At 44.4% G+C, this 18,002-nt stretch overlaps 1 protein-coding gene across 2 annotated transcripts in view; it reads left to right on the forward strand.

The window, feature by feature from the left end:
• LOC146204968 (long-chain-fatty-acid--CoA ligase 4-like) overlaps window positions 1-18,002 on the forward strand; it is a 53,268-nt gene that overhangs the window by 22,230 nt on the left and 13,036 nt on the right. Inside the window, exons 8-15 of one of the 2 annotated variants that reach the window (XM_084586737.1) lie at window positions 903-972; window positions 1,071-1,129; window positions 3,825-3,889; window positions 3,996-4,067; window positions 8,104-8,243; window positions 9,480-9,652; window positions 12,258-12,332; window positions 15,434-15,622. In XM_084586737.1, coding sequence (XP_084442863.1) covers window positions 903-972; window positions 1,071-1,129; window positions 3,825-3,889; window positions 3,996-4,067; window positions 8,104-8,243; window positions 9,480-9,652; window positions 12,258-12,332; window positions 15,434-15,622 — 843 coding nt within the window. The remainder of the gene's footprint in view (window positions 1-902; window positions 973-1,070; window positions 1,130-3,824; window positions 3,890-3,995; window positions 4,068-8,103; window positions 8,244-9,479; window positions 9,653-12,257; window positions 12,333-15,433; window positions 15,623-18,002) is intronic. The other variant, XM_084586741.1, reaches the window with a different exon arrangement.

Raw genomic sequence — 18,002 nt, forward strand, 5'->3', positions numbered from 1 at the left:
ACACTGTATCCAGTACTGTACGTACTGTATCCATAGCTAACATTGAGTCCTTGCAGAACCGTGCTGCGCGTTTTATTTATTCCGACTACTCACATACTACCAGTGTCACTGCCCTAAAAAATCGCGCCGAATTAGAAAACTTGTCTTTCCGCCGCAAACTATCACGGCTAGCACTTTTCCATAAACTGTATCACCATATATCACTCCACCACGATTTTTTCCTATCACCATCAGCCTTCTTTCCACGGCTCGACCATCCGCACAAAGTTAAGCGCATCGCGTGTCGTTCATCTGCATTTGCGAAGTCATTCATACCACGCACTATCATAGAGTGGAACAATCTACGAACACACATAGCCATTGAATCTAACGACTCCACATTTCACGATCTCATCCGCAGCGACGTTGACATTTGAAATATACTTTTTTTGGCAATACGTACACGCTGTAGTACCTTCATTTCTGTTATGCCTTATTGTTTTCTAAAACCTATACTTTGTATTCTATTGCTTTCTATAGCCTGTTTCCTTATCCTCTGGTGCTTAATTATTTTCCCATGTTATATTTAGCCTGTTTATTGTTCATTTGTTTTTTAATAATGTTTCTGTTACATGTGTGTTTTTTTTTGCACGGACCCCCCCCCCCCCCCCCCCCCCCTCCTATGTAATACCCTCGAATGAGGGCCTTTAGGGGTATATTGAACAAATAAATAAATAAATAAATAAATAAATAAATAAATAAATAAATAAATAAATAAATAAATAAATAAATAAATAAATAAATAAATAAATAAATAAATAAATATTAAGCTTACCTTAACTACTGTGGTTTATTATATTGTGTAAATCGACCGCGATATTGCTTTTCTTGTGAGCAACACAAAATACCTTTTTTTTTTGCAGGGGTCATACTAACCAACGCCAACGTGGTCGCCTTCATGGTGGGCGCAGCCAGTATATTACGAGAGTTTTCGTACGCATCATTTTCTTACAGTTATTCTTGGAAATTTGCTTGAATAACGGAGAGAAATCTACGAAAGCGAATTCTATCTTTTATCTCTCTTGTTTCAGAAGTGGTGACACGTTCATCGGTTTCCTGCCTCTTGCCCACGTGATGGAAATCGCAGTCGGTATGTCCATCCAGAAGAAAGCTGCCAGGGAGCATCTTTGCATGTGATATGTAACAGTCTACGTAAGGGTTTACTCTGCGCTCTTTGGCATCCGATTGTGCGTCATAATCTTGTTAGTCTCAGAGATGCAGTAAGCGTGCTTTGCATCGATCCCTTGCCTTTGGAGTCCGTAATTCAACAGCCGTTAGAATATTTCGATTTTATTTCATTTATTGTACCTTAAGGTTCCAGAAGGCATTGACCTATGCTGCCCTGCACTCCTAGTGTGCAATTCGTTCCTTGGGTTTAGTTAAGCTATTATGTTTCTACGCTTCATTTTATCACACAGACAAGGTTTTGATTTTGTTGTGCTTTTATTAAGAATTGCGTTATGCTATTCTTTACGCCTCTGAGCAGTGTAACGATATTTTGTCCCAGTCACGTCGAGTGGCATTTTCCTCCCTCATCCGGGACCTTTTTTTCTTAATAATGTTTCTGCCTATACCCATCTGCATGATCAAGACCCGAGTGTTACTAGGTGCGGATGTGGGCTCGCATCGAAACTCCAAGGACCACTTCCCGTCACCCTCAGTTCAGATCTAACAAGCTCGCTCGATCTGCACTTCAGCATTGCACGTCACAGCTGGAATTACCACCGTTATTTATATGCATGCCGCTGAAATCCGGGAAAAGTCCAGTTGTAACAGATTTGTTAAATATTGCACTCTGCCTTCGATCCAAACCCACCGCGATAATCCTGGGTAAGCGTCAGAGCCTGCGAGCACAATCGCGCTTATTGTTGCGTTGAAAGAATGGGACCGTTGGATTAAGCTGTGGACTGTTCGCCTGCTGCACCCGCTAGTTAAAGCTATCGCAATCGGTGGCCTCTCATTTAGGCTTTTGTGGCGTGAGGGAAGCCTAATTTGTGAATTCGGAAAGCGAAGCTGTCGCGACAGCCTTTCCGCAGGTTTTACTGCAGCGGGGCACAAAAGAACCAAAGTTCAAGGCATGCGCACAATGGTTTATTCGCTCCCTGAAGGAATCTGCCTGTGGCATTGTGCTTGATGCGGCTGATGTACTGAGCTCAGTTATGGGAACTCTGCAAAGTTAGTCGCCATGACAAGAAAGGCGGCTGAACAAAAGCGGCTGTTGTTTTTCGACGCTTTCATCTTTCTCCATTCAAATGTTTTTCTGCTTCCTGTGGGCTTTGACCAATGGGATGCCCTTGAATGTGGAGGGAAGCAAAAAAAAAAAAAAAAAAAAAAGATGCCCGCTATAAATTTCTGAATCCATCACCTAGCTTTACAGAGCTGGTTCCCAGATAAAAGTGAAACTAATATTTCTGATATTACTTGCGAAATTTGCGAGCGCCACAGCAAAGTCGCGCGAACGGCACATAAGCAGCTGCGTCAATATTTGACTTAGTTTGCTTTGAAGCACGTCGATCGAGCACTCCAGATAAGTGTGATCGACTCCACGCACGGCGATAACTTCAAAAGTAACTCTTGTTTGAATTGGCAACTGATGCAGCCTTAATATAGAAAAATTTATAAAGCGTTGGAGCACTTTGGCTAATAATGATAGCCAACGACATGAACGCCGAGGTCAGAACAGTATTCGCGCCTAGATAAGTTTTTGCGTTAATTGCGCTTCACAAAAGTTTCCGACAATGCAGTGCCTTAATCTTTGCCTGGTTGGTTGTATGGAGTTAGAATTATGGGGTTACTCTTGAAATAACGCTTCAAAGGGGGCTGGACGCAGAAGTCGCCTTCTAGCCCCAGAGTGCCAGCCCAACAGTCAGAGCTGTGGCCCCAACCTGCGGCGCGAGAAGTTGCTACTGCGGCGGGTTCGGGCCAAATGGAACAAACACGAGTTGCGTACTCAAGCAGGCTTTATTCTGCCCGAGTACACGACAAATTGCAGCACTCAAATATAACCGCCGTACCGTAGCGAGCGAACGTCCCGTCTCGCTGGCGTACTGGGGTGAAATAAAACGACAGAAATGGGGAAGCACACGCGAAAAGGGTGAGAAGAGCGTTTTGCTCACCTGATGTCTCTTCGCGCTCACGGGCCGCAGCAGTAAGTGCGTACGATGACCGGGCGACAAGAGAGACAGACAAGAGAGATATGACCGTGGAGAGGAGGTCTACAGGTTACGCAGGGAGCAAAGCGGCGAAGTCGTGGCTGCGTCGCTGCGGGAGACTGGGATTAAGTGGGAGGCAGCCGGTGTGGCCTCCTCTCAGATCGTCCCTAACAGCGCGCGCGTTAATTCGCAGGTTATTACGCGTGGCTTTTATAATGTGACCGGGGATTCATGTGCATCACCACAATGTAATTGGTTGTATGCAGAATTTTTACTTTTACGGCGGATGGGCTGCTGTTTCATAGCAAACGCTGTACAACTTTCCTTGAATCGTAAATGCTTACTGCTTCTGTAGTGTATGCTTTTCACGGCTTGTTGGGTCAGCTACGCTAGTTTTTTTGATCGCAGTGCGATTAACGGCTGTGGTTTTGTAGAGCCGTAAGCACCTTGATGTAAATGGCGCCTCACCAAGCTGGTATATTTAACGCTTTACTTTGTTCAGCTAGTCTTTGCAATCTTTTGCTGCACAGTCAGGTTTGTAATCCACGCTGACGTGTTGTTTTAGACCCCTGATGAGCGCTATATATTCGGTGAACGTTTCCATTTTTCTTCTTTATTTACTTTTATTTTCAGAGTTAACCTTTATGTCACTCGGCGTGAGAATTGGTTACGCAAGCCCCCTCACCCTTACTGATCAGGTAAAACTGCCTATTATTATTTGATTTGGGGCTCCAGGGCACTCTATCGTATTGAAAACAGAACTATGTTTAGAGGGTGGCTGATACCTCATTTCTTATTGGCTAGGGCACAGCGCTTATGCCCGGGGTCCCTGGAGATGCGCCTTTGCTGAAGCCAACCGCCATGATCGCTGTGCCGGTGAGTGTCATGTCTAGCGTCTATCACAAAACAAAAGTGACAAGTACGGATTAGAATTATAATTTAAATAATGACCTCTTTTACACTCCCCGCCAAATTGTGCTCTTCCGCCTTTCTTTAATTCCTTTGTTGCGACCAATGGACCACCTAATGGGAAATCGTTCACTGCTGGTTACTCTTCACGAACGACATAGCACAATAAATATCTCATTACTAATCTACGGTTCGCTCTTGCTGAGGTCAGGAAACAGGTTAATCGAAATTCACTGGCCCCTCTTTTGGGCTGGTGCTGAGTCGTAGACAACAACGAAATATTCAGGTGCAGTTGACTACAGTCATGTGCGCTTAATGCTAGGCATCTCTTGCCCAATGTTGTAGCGAGAACCGCCGAATAATTCACAGCAGAAGTGGATGAATAGCACGTAGTTACGATCGTTTTCGTTTGCCATTGAGCAAACATTTGAATGAATCAGTGCAATGAATCAAAGTAGATTACTAGTTTCATTTAAAAGGGAAGCGTCGATGCGCATTACTTTTCTTCTTTTGCAAGTTGCCCTGGCTTCCTCAAGGGCACCAGAAAGGGTTGTCATATATCATCCGTTTTAAACGTCTCATCACTTTATATCTTTGTTTTACTTTCAACTGGTGCAAGATAGCTACTTATTGTCTAAGTTTGCCTTTCTACACCGCACGATAAAGCGCATTCAGTTTTAAGAAGCGATGGCTTTGTCAGTCGGCAAAATATGTAACCAATGCAGGCGCTCTTTGAGCCAGCTGTGAAAAATGCATGCGAAATAGCACTTAAATATTTTAATTGGACCAACTCCTGGGCCAGCATCCTATAAACTGTCTTGGGCGACATTAATACCCGGAAACACCTCCTTGATAAATGTTTACGGGCACTGTATAAACTTCGAAATATGTTTTGACTTAAACAAAAAGAGTAAACTAGTCGCAGAAAACTGTGGGCTTGACTTAGTCTCAAATATATTCTTCCTCTATTCACCGTGCAAGTCGGATGTGAGCATGCCATGTAACCCCACTTGGAATTTTTGTTTTTAGAGCGTTTACGAATCCCGCAGAAAAACGCGTCGTAACGCAAAGCAAGGACAACCTGGTTCATCGCCGCCACACCACCATCGACATTCTCGTTGTCATCAGTCGCGACTACGCCCACTGCAGGACAAAGGCCTCCTTCCAATATCCCTCCAAGTAACCCAGTCCTGCGCCAGCTGCGGCCCCATAGTCCCCGCAATCTCATCCGCCCAACTGACTTTCTACCTTCCATTCTACTACGCTTGCGTTCCCTTGGAATTGACCGGTTATCTTTCGAATTTCATGCCTTGCACAGGCCCGTTTCAGTGCGGAAGTGCTACTAAACTCGCAGGGCGGATTTGGCCGATGTCATTTTGCAGCCTCTGCCAAACTCCGACAATGCTAACCTTAGCCAATGTGTAACATGGCCATCGGTGGCCATGGATCACCACCATTAGACCACGATCGACCGCCATCTGACCACTCCAGATATTTGACCTTAACCTTAGACCATGTGATCTGTCCTTTAATCTTGATCTTTGGCCGAGACATCGACGAAACACTACGTTGATTTTGAGACCAGCGCGTTCGCACCACATTCTGTGATTAGTGGAGCTATATCTGGGCTAATGATTTTTTTTTTCACGTAAAATTAATTCGAGCTTGTGTCCTTACCCAATCTGCTCTCTTCTTTTCTCTCAAGCCATATTTATTTTTTCCATTCCAATAACGCAAGCTGCCCTGTTCTCAATTTGACGGTCAGGCATATTATACTGATTTATTAACGCTACTCTGGTACAGCAGTTGACAAACTGCTGTACTGGAGGCGTCTATGAGATTCCGTTGACATACGGGAAGGCCTATACATAGGCCAAACTGGGCGTTGTGTTAATGACCGGGCAGGGGATCGTTTGCGGGCGCTACGGTGTGGACGAAGCAATTTAGCTGAACATACCGCAGACTTTAGGGCGTGCGAGAGACGGCTGAATGAGACTAAGATGTTGGGCAGGGGTAGTGACACGGCGAAGAGAACTAACTACTAGAAGCATATCATATTAGGAAGACGGGGAAGAGTGTGTCAGCGAAACATCGATAAAGCATTTGAAGGCAGAAATTGGTTATCTTGAACGTGTTTTGTGAAAAACCGTTGGATCGGACGTTGTTTCCGCGTGTGTCTTCACTTCCCTATATATTCGTTGGCGTGGCCGCAAATGAAATAGATGAGGGCTAGCGCTGGTCCTGTCTTTTTCTTCGTTTCGTGTGTGTTTTTCAGTGCGCCTGTTTTTTCTCTTCCAAAGCTATGCACCATCTAGCCCAGATAGAAGTTTCGTTAAGGAAAACAGTTGTTTCGGTATCTTTTGCTCACGTAGTTGTAGGTGACATGGTGCTTCCGGCCTATTTTAACCAGAATAGGCCACTGTTAGGCACGAAAGTTAAAAATAGGCATTTATGGGCCCTATAAAATTATTGTTACACATAATGTCAACTCCTAATTCCTGTTCATATGTAAAAATTATGCGCTTACGATGAGCCTAAAAAATAGGAATTTGCCTGAAATCCGATCTCTAGTTACCAGCTAAACGTGTGCACGTCTAATTTTTCAGAATGTGGTCGCGTACAAATTCAGATTTAAGCAGCTGACGGCCGCAGTTTTAGACGTGCGGGGGAACATTTGCAGTGCCGTGTGGCCAAAAAGCACGAGGGTGCAGTCACGTCCAATATAACAATGTGAAGCACTACTTATGCCCATTTGGTGCGTAGGTCTGAAGCGGTTTCTCTAGTCTCGGGAGGCTGATCCACGTTGCACGAAAGGTCGTTTAGAGGCTTTGGAATAATATTGAGAAAAACTACCTTCTCGTTAGTTAACCATTGTTAAAAATTATCTTATTCCGGCATGAATTACGCAGAAAAAATGACAGAATCGAGGACGTACGTGCAACCCCCGACATATTTATACGACCCAAGAGATTTGCTTTAAATCTGTGTCGCGGGGCTCCCTCCCTAGCATATATAGACCAACATTTGGTAAGGATGAGCACACGAGGCCCTTTCGCTTTCGAAAATATAGCCGTCGAGAATTCAACAGAACTGGGCGCGCTGCAGAACTTGGAAGCAAACCCCTTGGTATGAATAATTTTGACGTGGACTGTATCATTCTAGTACGTCCAGAAAATATGAATGTCGTACTCAATTTGCCGGACGAGGGCCTTGCGCTTTTTACTCTGAACTTCTGGGAATGATATAATGAACGGCGTTCATCCCTCATGCAAGGGTTACTTAGGTTTCAAAGCTTTGCTCCTGCAGATTCTCGAACGTTCTGGAAAAAGTGCTGGGTCATCATTGGCGCTTTTAAACTGAAGTGCTATCGATGCTTGAGTTTCCGTGCAATGACGTGGACGTAAATAAATACGAACATGGAACTTGCTGGAAACTCCACGAGCGTTCGTACTGACTGCAATTGGTCGGCACCACCGAGATTCTAACAAGGCCTTTGCATCACTTTCTCTCCCATCAGCGAACGTCACGACAATCGGATGAGCGATAAAGGATCAGCCACTGAATCTGTGCTTACAGGCTTGGGTAAAGGGGCGAGATGACATCATGTGACTCGACTCAGAATCGTGCTCGCACCTTCATTTGCTGGTACTTTATCGCCACCCGCCTGTCATGACGTAGGCTGCTGGGGTGCGCAGGCCTTGCCAAGACCTCGGTGGCGACGAATTGGGGCTGCAGCATATGCACCGAAAGCTTCATATATGGCTGCTTTGACTGCAGTCGTGAGCGGTGTCTTAAGAAGTGAAGAGGGTTTTCAGAGCGGCCTTGTCATCATTAATCATCCGTAGCGCCAAGATACGCTCCGTGTGGCGCAAAAGTGGTATGGCTAATTTTATTTGGCAATAGCAGTGGGCCCATCTTGCGGTGTAAAACCTCCCTTTGCTTTTTTTTTTTCCTCGTGGAAAAGGAGTTCAGCTTCCCTCTGTGACGTGCGTACTCCTCGCAGTTGCTGCTGAACCGCATACGCAAGGGCGTGGAACAGGCCGTGGCGGCCAAAGGCCCATTTACCAGGGCCCTTTTCGCCTTCGGCATGACCTACAAGTCCTACTGGAAAAAGAAAGGCTTCACTACGCCCATCCTCAACCGGTATGCTCCAGTCGTTGTAAAAGTTGCAGAAAAACACTGCAGCAACGGGTGCTCTTTCCTATTTCTCAAATGTGCACGAAACAGCAGCGGTCATCTTGTGTCCTCTGCTACTTCAGAAGAGCCACGCTTAATACAGTCGTATGATATGATATTGGTTGCGGAATGCGCTACAGTTGGGTCTTTTACCGTTGTTTGGTCATGGTAAGTACCCCAATGGCTTGTATTTAGTAAATGGTTCGGCACGGACTGCGCTCACTAGTTTTCTGGTTGAAACAAAAACAAACTGGTGCGGGCGAAACGCTCTGCGGAAAACAATGCCTTAAGGCGAAAGCCTTTATTGCCTCATGAGTGGCGTGGGGATGGCAAAAATTGTGTCTACGCCAGGACTCGAACCTTCCGTGCACCAGACGAGTGCGCTGACCAGGACTCCGAGGCTTCTGGCGAACCTGTCCCTAATTCACCTTGTCTAGCGTAACGACGCTGGAGGGCGTTCAGGGAAATAAAGAAATATGAGAATAATAGAAATAAAAACTAAAAAAAATATAGAAAAAAGGCGGGAAAAATAAGAATAAGAAAAGAAAAATAAACAATTATGACGAGGCGTCTAGCATCGCAGCAGCACAGCAGCAACGGTCAGGCTTTCGCATTTCTCCAGTGCAGGTTCTGCATTGCTCTATAACGTTTTGGTTCCCAGGCGCTGCCCTTTTGAAAGAGCAGTTGTGACAATTGCCACAATGCTAGCACTAAGCTCGAGGTGACGTCGAAACAGCTGGCATGCCTGAGGTTTATGAGTGGTCTTGTGGCGAAGAACGAAGTCGAACTACCGTCTTCGCCAAAAGTCAGGTTTCCGTGGCCAGGAAAAAAGCAAGCTGGCAAGCTGGCGACGAGGTGGCGAAGCTGAGGTCACCAGCCGACGTTGGCTGCGACGATAACTTGTGTGATGCAAACATGGACACTGCTATGCGCTGTTAGTTTCGCAAAGTCGGTACGCAAGGTAAGAAAAGAACATTTTCAAAACGAACTGCTGAGAGGTAAGTGCTGATTTGAAATTCAGTGGCTACAGTCTGTTAATATATCATTGCTCTGCTGTATATGAATACAAACAAGAATGCCCATCTAAATACAATGATGAACTTTGAGCTGGTTAGATCTGTTTTGTACACTGCCTTGAAATAAAAGAGAGGAAGTGCTTAGCGGAGCAATGGAACTAAAGAACATTTGTTCATGTGCATGCAGAGTTGTCTTCCGGAGCACAAAGAAAATTCTTGGAGGCCGGCTGAAAGCTATCGTGTCCGGTTCTGCCCCGCTGTCCGAAGACACGCAGGAGTTTCTGAGCAATTGCCTCGACTGTCCCGTGATCCAGGGATATGGCCTCACTGAGACCACGGCGGGCGCTACCATACAAGACAGTACGGGCGACCGCATTGCCTCTGCTGCGTTTGCATGTTTGAGACAGTGCCCAGTCAAGCATTCTTTGCGACAGCTGCTGAAGCAATTTTCTAACAAAGCTAACGCCATTTTAATTGTTCGAGGATCAATATTTTGCAGCGCGAGCTCTTTCATTCCAAGTGTTTCACGTTCATTACGTCTATGTGCGAGGAGCAGTGAAAGAAAAAAAAAAAAAGGCGCGGAGGAGGAGACATGGAGGCGGGCAGGGGGAGTCGTTGCGCGCACAAAACTTTCACTAGAGTAGGTGCTAGGTCACTCGATATGAGCAAGAGCACTTCAGAAGGGGAAAAAAGGAGAGGTTTAACGGTGGTAAATCTAAAGTTTAAATCTGATGAATAACGTGCGAAAGCACTGGCTTGGCGCAGTTTATCTTGATAGATGGAGGTATGTAGACGACGTTCCCGCTGTGGTCCTACCATCGCCGGCTAGATGCATGCTGGTGAGGAGGACCGGGATATATGTTGCCTATATTGCCAGGAGAGATAGAGAAACAAAGCCTTGCCGTAAGAACGTGCCTGCTTGGTCTAGATGCAGCGTGTCTATGCCTGTGTCACAAACACTTTCGATGATTATTGAACCCGATTTGCATTGACGTTTTCATAAAGGATTGAAGCATCCTGTGCTACGCGGGCGTTTTGAATGACTATTTATTGCGAAGTTTCCTTCGTATATGTGCGTTAGGTGGCGCCAGGCGTGGTGCCGAGAGTATAAAAATACTTTAATATAAACAAGTATTATGTTCTAACAATGTTCTGTCATGCTTTTTATTACATTCCTATGTTATATTTGAGGTTTATTCCATTCATTCGGCTACAAGCCAAGGAGGCTCGGGCTCGATTGCCTTGAAAGTTTCCTTGTGACAACCTCGATTTGCATTTAGCTGAACGCGGATCGAGTTAAATGAGGATTGGAAGTGTTCGTATGACAGAGATATCAGCCACTGTAAGGCTGCATCCAGATTTCACTCCCATCTCAATAGGGAACCACGAGTTGGCAGCGCCTGCCACTTTGGCGGCACAGGGAATGGTGAGCTGGTTAGACCTCGTGAACCAGTGCTTTCGCACTGAAAGGAAAATATCTGTGTATGGAAACAGAGCACTATGGAAACACAGTTGTTACAAAGTAGGTATATAATAAGACTGTGGAAGAGTGTGATGGCTTCCGGCTTGATACTTGCTATTAACATTAGTTAACTTCTTCAAACGAAAGAATACTGAATACTACGATAGGGCGCGACTCGTAACAGCTCTCAATTGGTTTCCAGCTAGGGCACACCTTAGTTGTTTAAGCCTCGGTTACATTTAGCTGCGACGCCCGGTATACATTGAATTGTGCCTGCCACAGAAACGAATTCTCAACCTCCCTTCCCCTCCTCCACTTTCCCGTCAATTGGTTAGAAACTTTGCTTATCAGTAACTCACCATTATCACTCACTGGACAACCTTCCATAATGGATATATAAAATTGTGTCCATGGTATTCGCTAGGCGGTTAAAAATTCTCCTACCAGCCCTTTGGTGTATTTTAGAGAAACCTGACGTTTTGGAGGCAGCTCGGCTCCTTCTTCAGGGGCGACGCAGGGCTTGTTACATTAATCTATATGTAGAGGAAAGGAAAGACGAGGAGGGGGCGAATAATATTCCCCTTTTTTCGCCACTCCTTCCTTAACATAAAGCTTTATGCAACATGTCTTGCTCCACCCCTATAGAAGGAACCGAGCCGGCTCCGAAACGTCAGGTTTCTTTAAAATAGAAGGAGTGGTGGTAACATAAATTTCAAGTTTTACTTAATTACCAACCCAATACACTGGCGAACCTGTCAAAATGTTTAGCTTTCAAATCTAAGATGTCGCCTCATTGCTGGTACTTGCAAATCATTAAGTTGTGCACCTTTACAAATAATGGGCTTAGATACTTTTGCAACATTACCGCTCAGTTTTTAAGGAAGTTGCATTCTTATTGTTTAAATATTTAATTGGGGCTACGCACGGTTATTCCATTTGTTCTTAACAAGTCTGAAACCTTAGGGAAAATAACATTGCAATACATCAACGTTCGACAAAAACAAGAAAGGTATGTTATACTAATGGGATTTTTTCGTGGTCTAAGGGGGCGTATTTTGGCCGCACTTTACAGTCATTAAAGTGATTTACAACTCCTTTGAATGCGCGCAATATCTGCCCTTGTAAAATAGATCATATTGGTGATTTACAGTTAGAAGGCCGTGTCTAATATGAATGTGTGCATGCGGGGGTAGATAGAAGAACGAGCTGTATTTCAGTGTGCAAAGCAGGTACCATTGTTTGAGACTAAGGGTGATGCGTGCGTTGCTGATTTCGCTGCATTACAACTCAGCAGTAAGAAATTTGTCCTCTGAGCTGACTTACGAATCGATCGCATGTTACTTGGGTCAGCACTCAAAATCTGGCTTGTTTTTGAGGTAGAAAGATCAACCCACTAACCTTATCATTATGAGATACGATAATGTTAAAAAAAAAAAAAATGAACCCCTAAATTGTGCAAGACACTGTTCTTTTTTTTTTCTTTTTCTTTTCTTTTTTTTTTAGAATACGACCTCGATGTTGGTGTGGTTGGACCTCCTCTGAACGGAACACAGATTAAACTCATTGACTGGGAAGAAGGTAAGCTCGTTCCTCGACGACACCCAACATTTTGGCTTTTCTGAATGTACGTTTAACGAGGCCCGGTTGGGTTACTTACGTGCACGATGGGACTTAAGTTATGTCAGCGCACAGTCGGCAGAGCTTGTAGGTTAGCACTTCGCAGTGCCACATAGAAATGCTCGCAGATGGTCGGACTCATTAGGTGAGCAATTCTTTTATTTCTCTCGCTCCGAAAGCCTCGGGCTTTGGCGTGTGATAGTGATTTGAAAATAGGTGCACGGGAATCCGGAGTATCAAGCAAATCTTTGAATATCCGCTGTGTTAAAATTAACTATAGACCGAAAACCAGTGTTGTTTTGACTTCTCACTTCGCCGCCAAGAGCCCTGAAATATCAGTTTGTGGCATAGGCAGTGTTAAAGTGAGAGTAACGTTGTTCTCTTCTCTGTACTGCACGAAGCATGCATATTTGCGAAAGGTTGTTGTGCCATTCGCAGTATGCTTAGCTGGAGTCTTTGAGGCATAGTATGTCCTCTTCTTCCTGCGTGTGCGTTCTTCGCGTGAACAACGAAATAAATTTCGCCTCTAACTTTGAAATTAACTGATAGTATGGTACCACGCAAATTTTTAGGATACAGTGTCCGTTTCAAGGGCGTTAGTTTTCTAACTGACTTAGGCACTACAATTCTTTTGTTTTTGCATTTAAAAGTGCGCGTACAGTCGTCGTGGTCTGCGTTTACGCTACATGGGATAATCAAGAATTCTCTTTCGAGCTTGATTTGTTAGCACTCTGGCAAGTCGCAGAGGTATGTTAGGTCCCTTCTTTTTTTCTTCTGAAACTCTTTCAAGCTTAAAATCTTTCCAAGCGGTGTTGGTTGCTCACTTGCGGTAAAGAAACAACAGCTTCTGTCTTACGTAAGCAGCGAAGAAACTTAAAAATGTTATTCCTGCTCTGCGTGCGTGCCTATACCGAATTCTGCTTCAATATAGTTGCATCACTTACAGAAAATTCTTTTTTCAGTCCTATCTTGCACCTCATCTACTCTAATGCAGGCTGGCCTTCCTTTCTTTTCCAGTGAAATTTGCGCAACGAGAAACGAGTTTAGCATATTTATGTGTATGTAGTCCTCTAAAGACCTCTTTTGGCATTGCAAAGGGTTAGTGAACGAATAATAGAATAGTCAAAGCTTGTTGCATCAATAAGAGAAAAACCTAGGCTAGAGGTCGTGACTAGTTAAAAACTATATTATTTTTATTCCGCTATGAATACGTGGTAAAATATGGTTGACTCAAATTCGTCATAAAGGAAGGTCCGTCCACTCATAGGTGACATCTAACAGAATCCGTCGCATGAACTTGGTCACTGTTTGGCCACTGAGTTATCTCACTCGCTCCTCTCTTCGATCTCTCTCCAATTCCGAGTCTGCGTCCTTTTCAGAAGTGTCGTTATCTCTATGACCTTGAGCCATTTGATTGGTGGAAAGGCTGGAATCTGAAACGATATTGACATCTGGTCACTTTGTTTCCACAAATCAGATGACTCGAGGTCAGGGAGATAACGACACTTCTGAAAACGATGAAAACTGGGAATATGAACCCAGGTGTCGATAGGCACGCGCCTTACTAATCTAAGTGAGTAATTTTGTGAAATCAATAAACTTGTGCCCCAGGATAAAGATACAAAGTGGAAAGACTGAGCAGTGAATGTTCTGCGCATATGCAGTCCCAGCGCTCATCGTACGCATGAGCGCCCGACTGCTACCGCTTTGCCATTTTTTGGTGGTTTTCCTTTGCTTATTCCAGCTCTAGTTGTTTGTTTTGAATTTAACATCAAGGTACCAATTTGCATCATGTACTATAATGTTAGATGCAGGTCAAAAATTATTATTGATTTGCCTCTGAACAATGTCTATTTTTCCTCAGATGAAATATAGCTTTGGGAGTCGACCTACATTTATGTGGTTGCTAAGACTTTGTTTCATTTTTTTTTTTCGAAAATAAATTCAAGGCTGTTCAACACACACTCGCACACTAAGAGGTCATGGGCATACACGCTTCCTTTATTACACCCCATGGCAATTTCAGGCTTAGTATTCGAGGCAAGCAAACAGCTCTGTCCAACAGCTTTTGTACAACTTTCTAAACATTTTGAGGGTGAAACGCAAGAAGAACCTACATTCTTATGGACAAAACATTGTACCTCTGATATAGAGAGGTATTTCACACTTTTATTCTTTCTGTGGAGGATCTTTGGTGTAAAATTTTATTTCTGGCTGGCATCTATGTTCACGTTTGCTTCCTCAGTACCCAGTACCTAAATGTGCAGTACTAATTATATAAAGTAGACTCATTGGAACTGCTTATGCTCTTGGTATGACTTGTAATGTGCTCTTACATAGGGAGACTACAAACCTGTGTTTACAACACATCGCTTTGCACTAGGTTCGCGGCGCGTAAACAGTAAACGAACCTCGACTACACGACACGAACACATTCCACTGTTCTCGCTCCGGCGTAAATAATGAGTTGGACGAAATCGAATTCCCAATGATGGTTTCTACCTGAAAGCCTCCACAGGAAAAATAGGTTGATGGTTGTCGCTTCTGGCGTGCACACATTACTGAGACCACGTGCTAAATACTTCAATCTATAATGAGACAGAACATTTTTGCATGCAAAAAGTGCAAAGAATGAGGACCCATTGAAGCATAATTCGTGTCTCATATGCTCATATGATGGGTAGTTGATGTAAATGAGTTCTGTTTCCCTGCGATTGTACGAAGTATTTTCTCCTTGCGGAAATGCTATCTACTTCCAGTGACTGAACTACTCACTAAGAATTAGGTTTGTGTTTCAAACAGTGCTGTTAAAACTTCGAAGAATAGACAGTTATGTCGCAATGCCTACGTTCTTTTCCTTAGTTTGTACCTGTACCAACTTAAAAAAACGTTCGAGCTCAATACCGGACTTAGACAGAAGTCATCGATGATGGATGGCTATAAAATTTTTCTGCAGACTGTCTTTCAGGTATGCAGAGTAAAGATTAAACTCCATGAAGCTAAGCAAATAAGTGGAAATAAACAGAAAGTTTGCAAACCAACCGTCCTGGTGCATCTTCCAGGCGGCTACCACGTGACCGACCGGCCGCACCCGCGTGGTGAGGTAGTCATCGGAGGCCCCACTGTGGCGGCCGGCTACTTCAAGAGGCCAGAACTTACTGAAGAGTGCTTCAAGGACGACGGGAAGGTGCGCTGGTTTCTCACTGGCGACATTGCCGAGTTGCTGCCGAGGGGCCAGATCCGCATCGTTGGTACGTTATGAATCCCGTACATCACAGTGTGCGCCTCTCTCAGCAGACCACACATGAATGCTCTACCACTCATAGTCGTAAATTCCCTTGCAATACCAGGATTGTAAGCAGCCAGCGATTTCGCTCTCTGTTTATTTCGTTAACATGTCGCACCGTTGAAGTTTGGCGGACAACGACGATTACACACTACCTGCACAACAGAAGTATCCGGGCTCAGCCAAGGGCTATTGTCAAACGAAAGCCACGCCTTTGGCATTTTTAAATGGAGATCTGTTGCGGGCACGATCGAAAAGAATACTCTGTAATAGCACACAGAAGAAATGGGACACTTTTTTGTCATTACACTTTTCAGGGCATCCAGTTCAGTGCACTTTAAAGAACCCGAGGTGGTCGAAATTTCCAGAGTCCTCCACTACGGCGTCTCTCATAGCCTGAGTTGCTTTGGTACGTTAAACCCCACAAACCAAACCAAACCAGTTCAATTCGAAAAGGGTCTAGATATGCCAAATACGTCCCTGCTATGCCAGTGTGTCAGGCATTATGGAGATGGATCTAACACCTTAACCACCATTTAAGCAAAAACGCCGAAGGAAGCATGACTAAAGCCAGAGGGCTTAGAACAGTAACTGAAACTTGTCCTGGGGAGGTGTATTCACCGACGCTTCCCTTGAATAAGGGAGGGGATAAAGTTATTTCTGTTATATCGGTGACGCCTGATGGAATTCACTTTTCGGTTATTTTACTACTGTGTGGTGGTCAGTAATGGTTTTCGCCACAAAGCCACACGAATGAGTTAATTTCAGGTAGCCATTAAGGCACGAAATCATACCGTTCAGTAAAAAAAAAAAAAAAAAAAAAAAAAAAAAATGTCACTCACGCAAACTAAACCAAGCCAGTTAAATTCGAAAAGGGTCTAGATATGCCAAATACGTCCCTGCTATGCCAGTGTGTCAGGCATTAGGGAGAAGGATCTAACACCTCAACCACCATTTAAGCAAAAACGCCGAAGGAAGCACGACTAAAGCCAGAGGGCTTAGAAAAGTAACTGAAACTTGTCTAGGGGAGGTGTATTCACCGACGCTTCCCTTGAATAAGGGAGGGGATAAAGTTATTTCTGTTATATCGGTGACGCCTGATGGAATCCACTTTTCGGTCATTTCACTACTGTGTGGTGGTCAGTAATGGTTTTCGCGACAAAGCCACACGAATGAGTTAATTTCAGGTAGCCATTAAGGCACGAAATCATACCGTTCAGTAAAAAAAAAAAAAAAAAAAAATGTCACTCCACTCTACACCGAAAGTTGTGCGTCAGTGTGGATGGGGAAGAAGTTAAGCTTGCGCAAATTCGAATAATGTTTAATAAATTGGTTTCAATGCAGCAAAATCAGGAGAGCAGAAAGTTGGTCGAGTTGGTCGACATGCATACTGAAATTTTTGCGCGTAGACACAAGGAAAAGGGAGGAAAACAAGGACGAGCGCCAACTCAAACTAAAGTTTATTCAAGACACAAGCTCGAATAAATAGGAAGAATCAACAAAAACAAAACAGTGCTGACAAGAAGAACATCAGTTGTTATATAGTGAGCTGGCCAAAAACCCAAATTCCCTATCAGAGAAGTGGACGGAAGGCTGACTTACGCACTTAGCTCCACTAATACACATATGGAAGGCTTTGATCCCTGCGTCTAATATGTAATTGTTGTATTATCCAAGAGTGGTTTTCATTTTATCTTTTTCTTATCAATTGGGCCGCACGTGCGGTTTGCTTGGACAGGTTATCAAGGGAATCTCCACGGAGTAATCTCCGATGTTCGCCCAACCCTTCGTTGATGCATCGTCAGGTTTGGCCGATGTACAATGCACCACAGCATAACGGCATCTTGTAAACAACTCCCCTGGCACAAGGAATAAACGGGGCTGTATGCTTGGTACCACACATTATTTCGTCTTTTTCTTTTGCAGCATCATCCTTCCGGCTCTGCGCATGCGAACAGATTGCTGCCAACATTCGAGGGGCGGATAACACCACCGGAACGTGGTAACGCCCCGCTACACTCTTTAGTCCATTGCCAATTTGTGGACGTAAGGTTTCACGGTAACACCTCGGCGTTCTGTTTCCCGAGGTTTAGGTCGCGGCCCTGCCTTGACCTGTCTCGCCAGCCTCCCACACACTTCCACGATTACATGCTGAGGGTACCCACTTCCTTTCAATCTTTACAGCTGGTACGCCATACTTTCACTGATTGCTTGTGGGCAGGACTTGGAGATGGCGGCCTTAAGACTGGAAGTGACTATCCCATTCTTTATAATTTTGGAATGGTCGGATGAAAAATCGAGTAATGATTTTCTGGCCCTGGGGTGGTAAACCCAGCATACATATT

Source organism: Amblyomma maculatum, chromosome 1 (assembly GCF_055883805.1).
Source record: "Amblyomma maculatum isolate TAMU_Amacu chromosome 1, ASM5588380v1, whole genome shotgun sequence".
NCBI lineage: Eukaryota > Metazoa > Arthropoda > Arachnida > Ixodida > Ixodidae > Amblyomma > Amblyomma maculatum.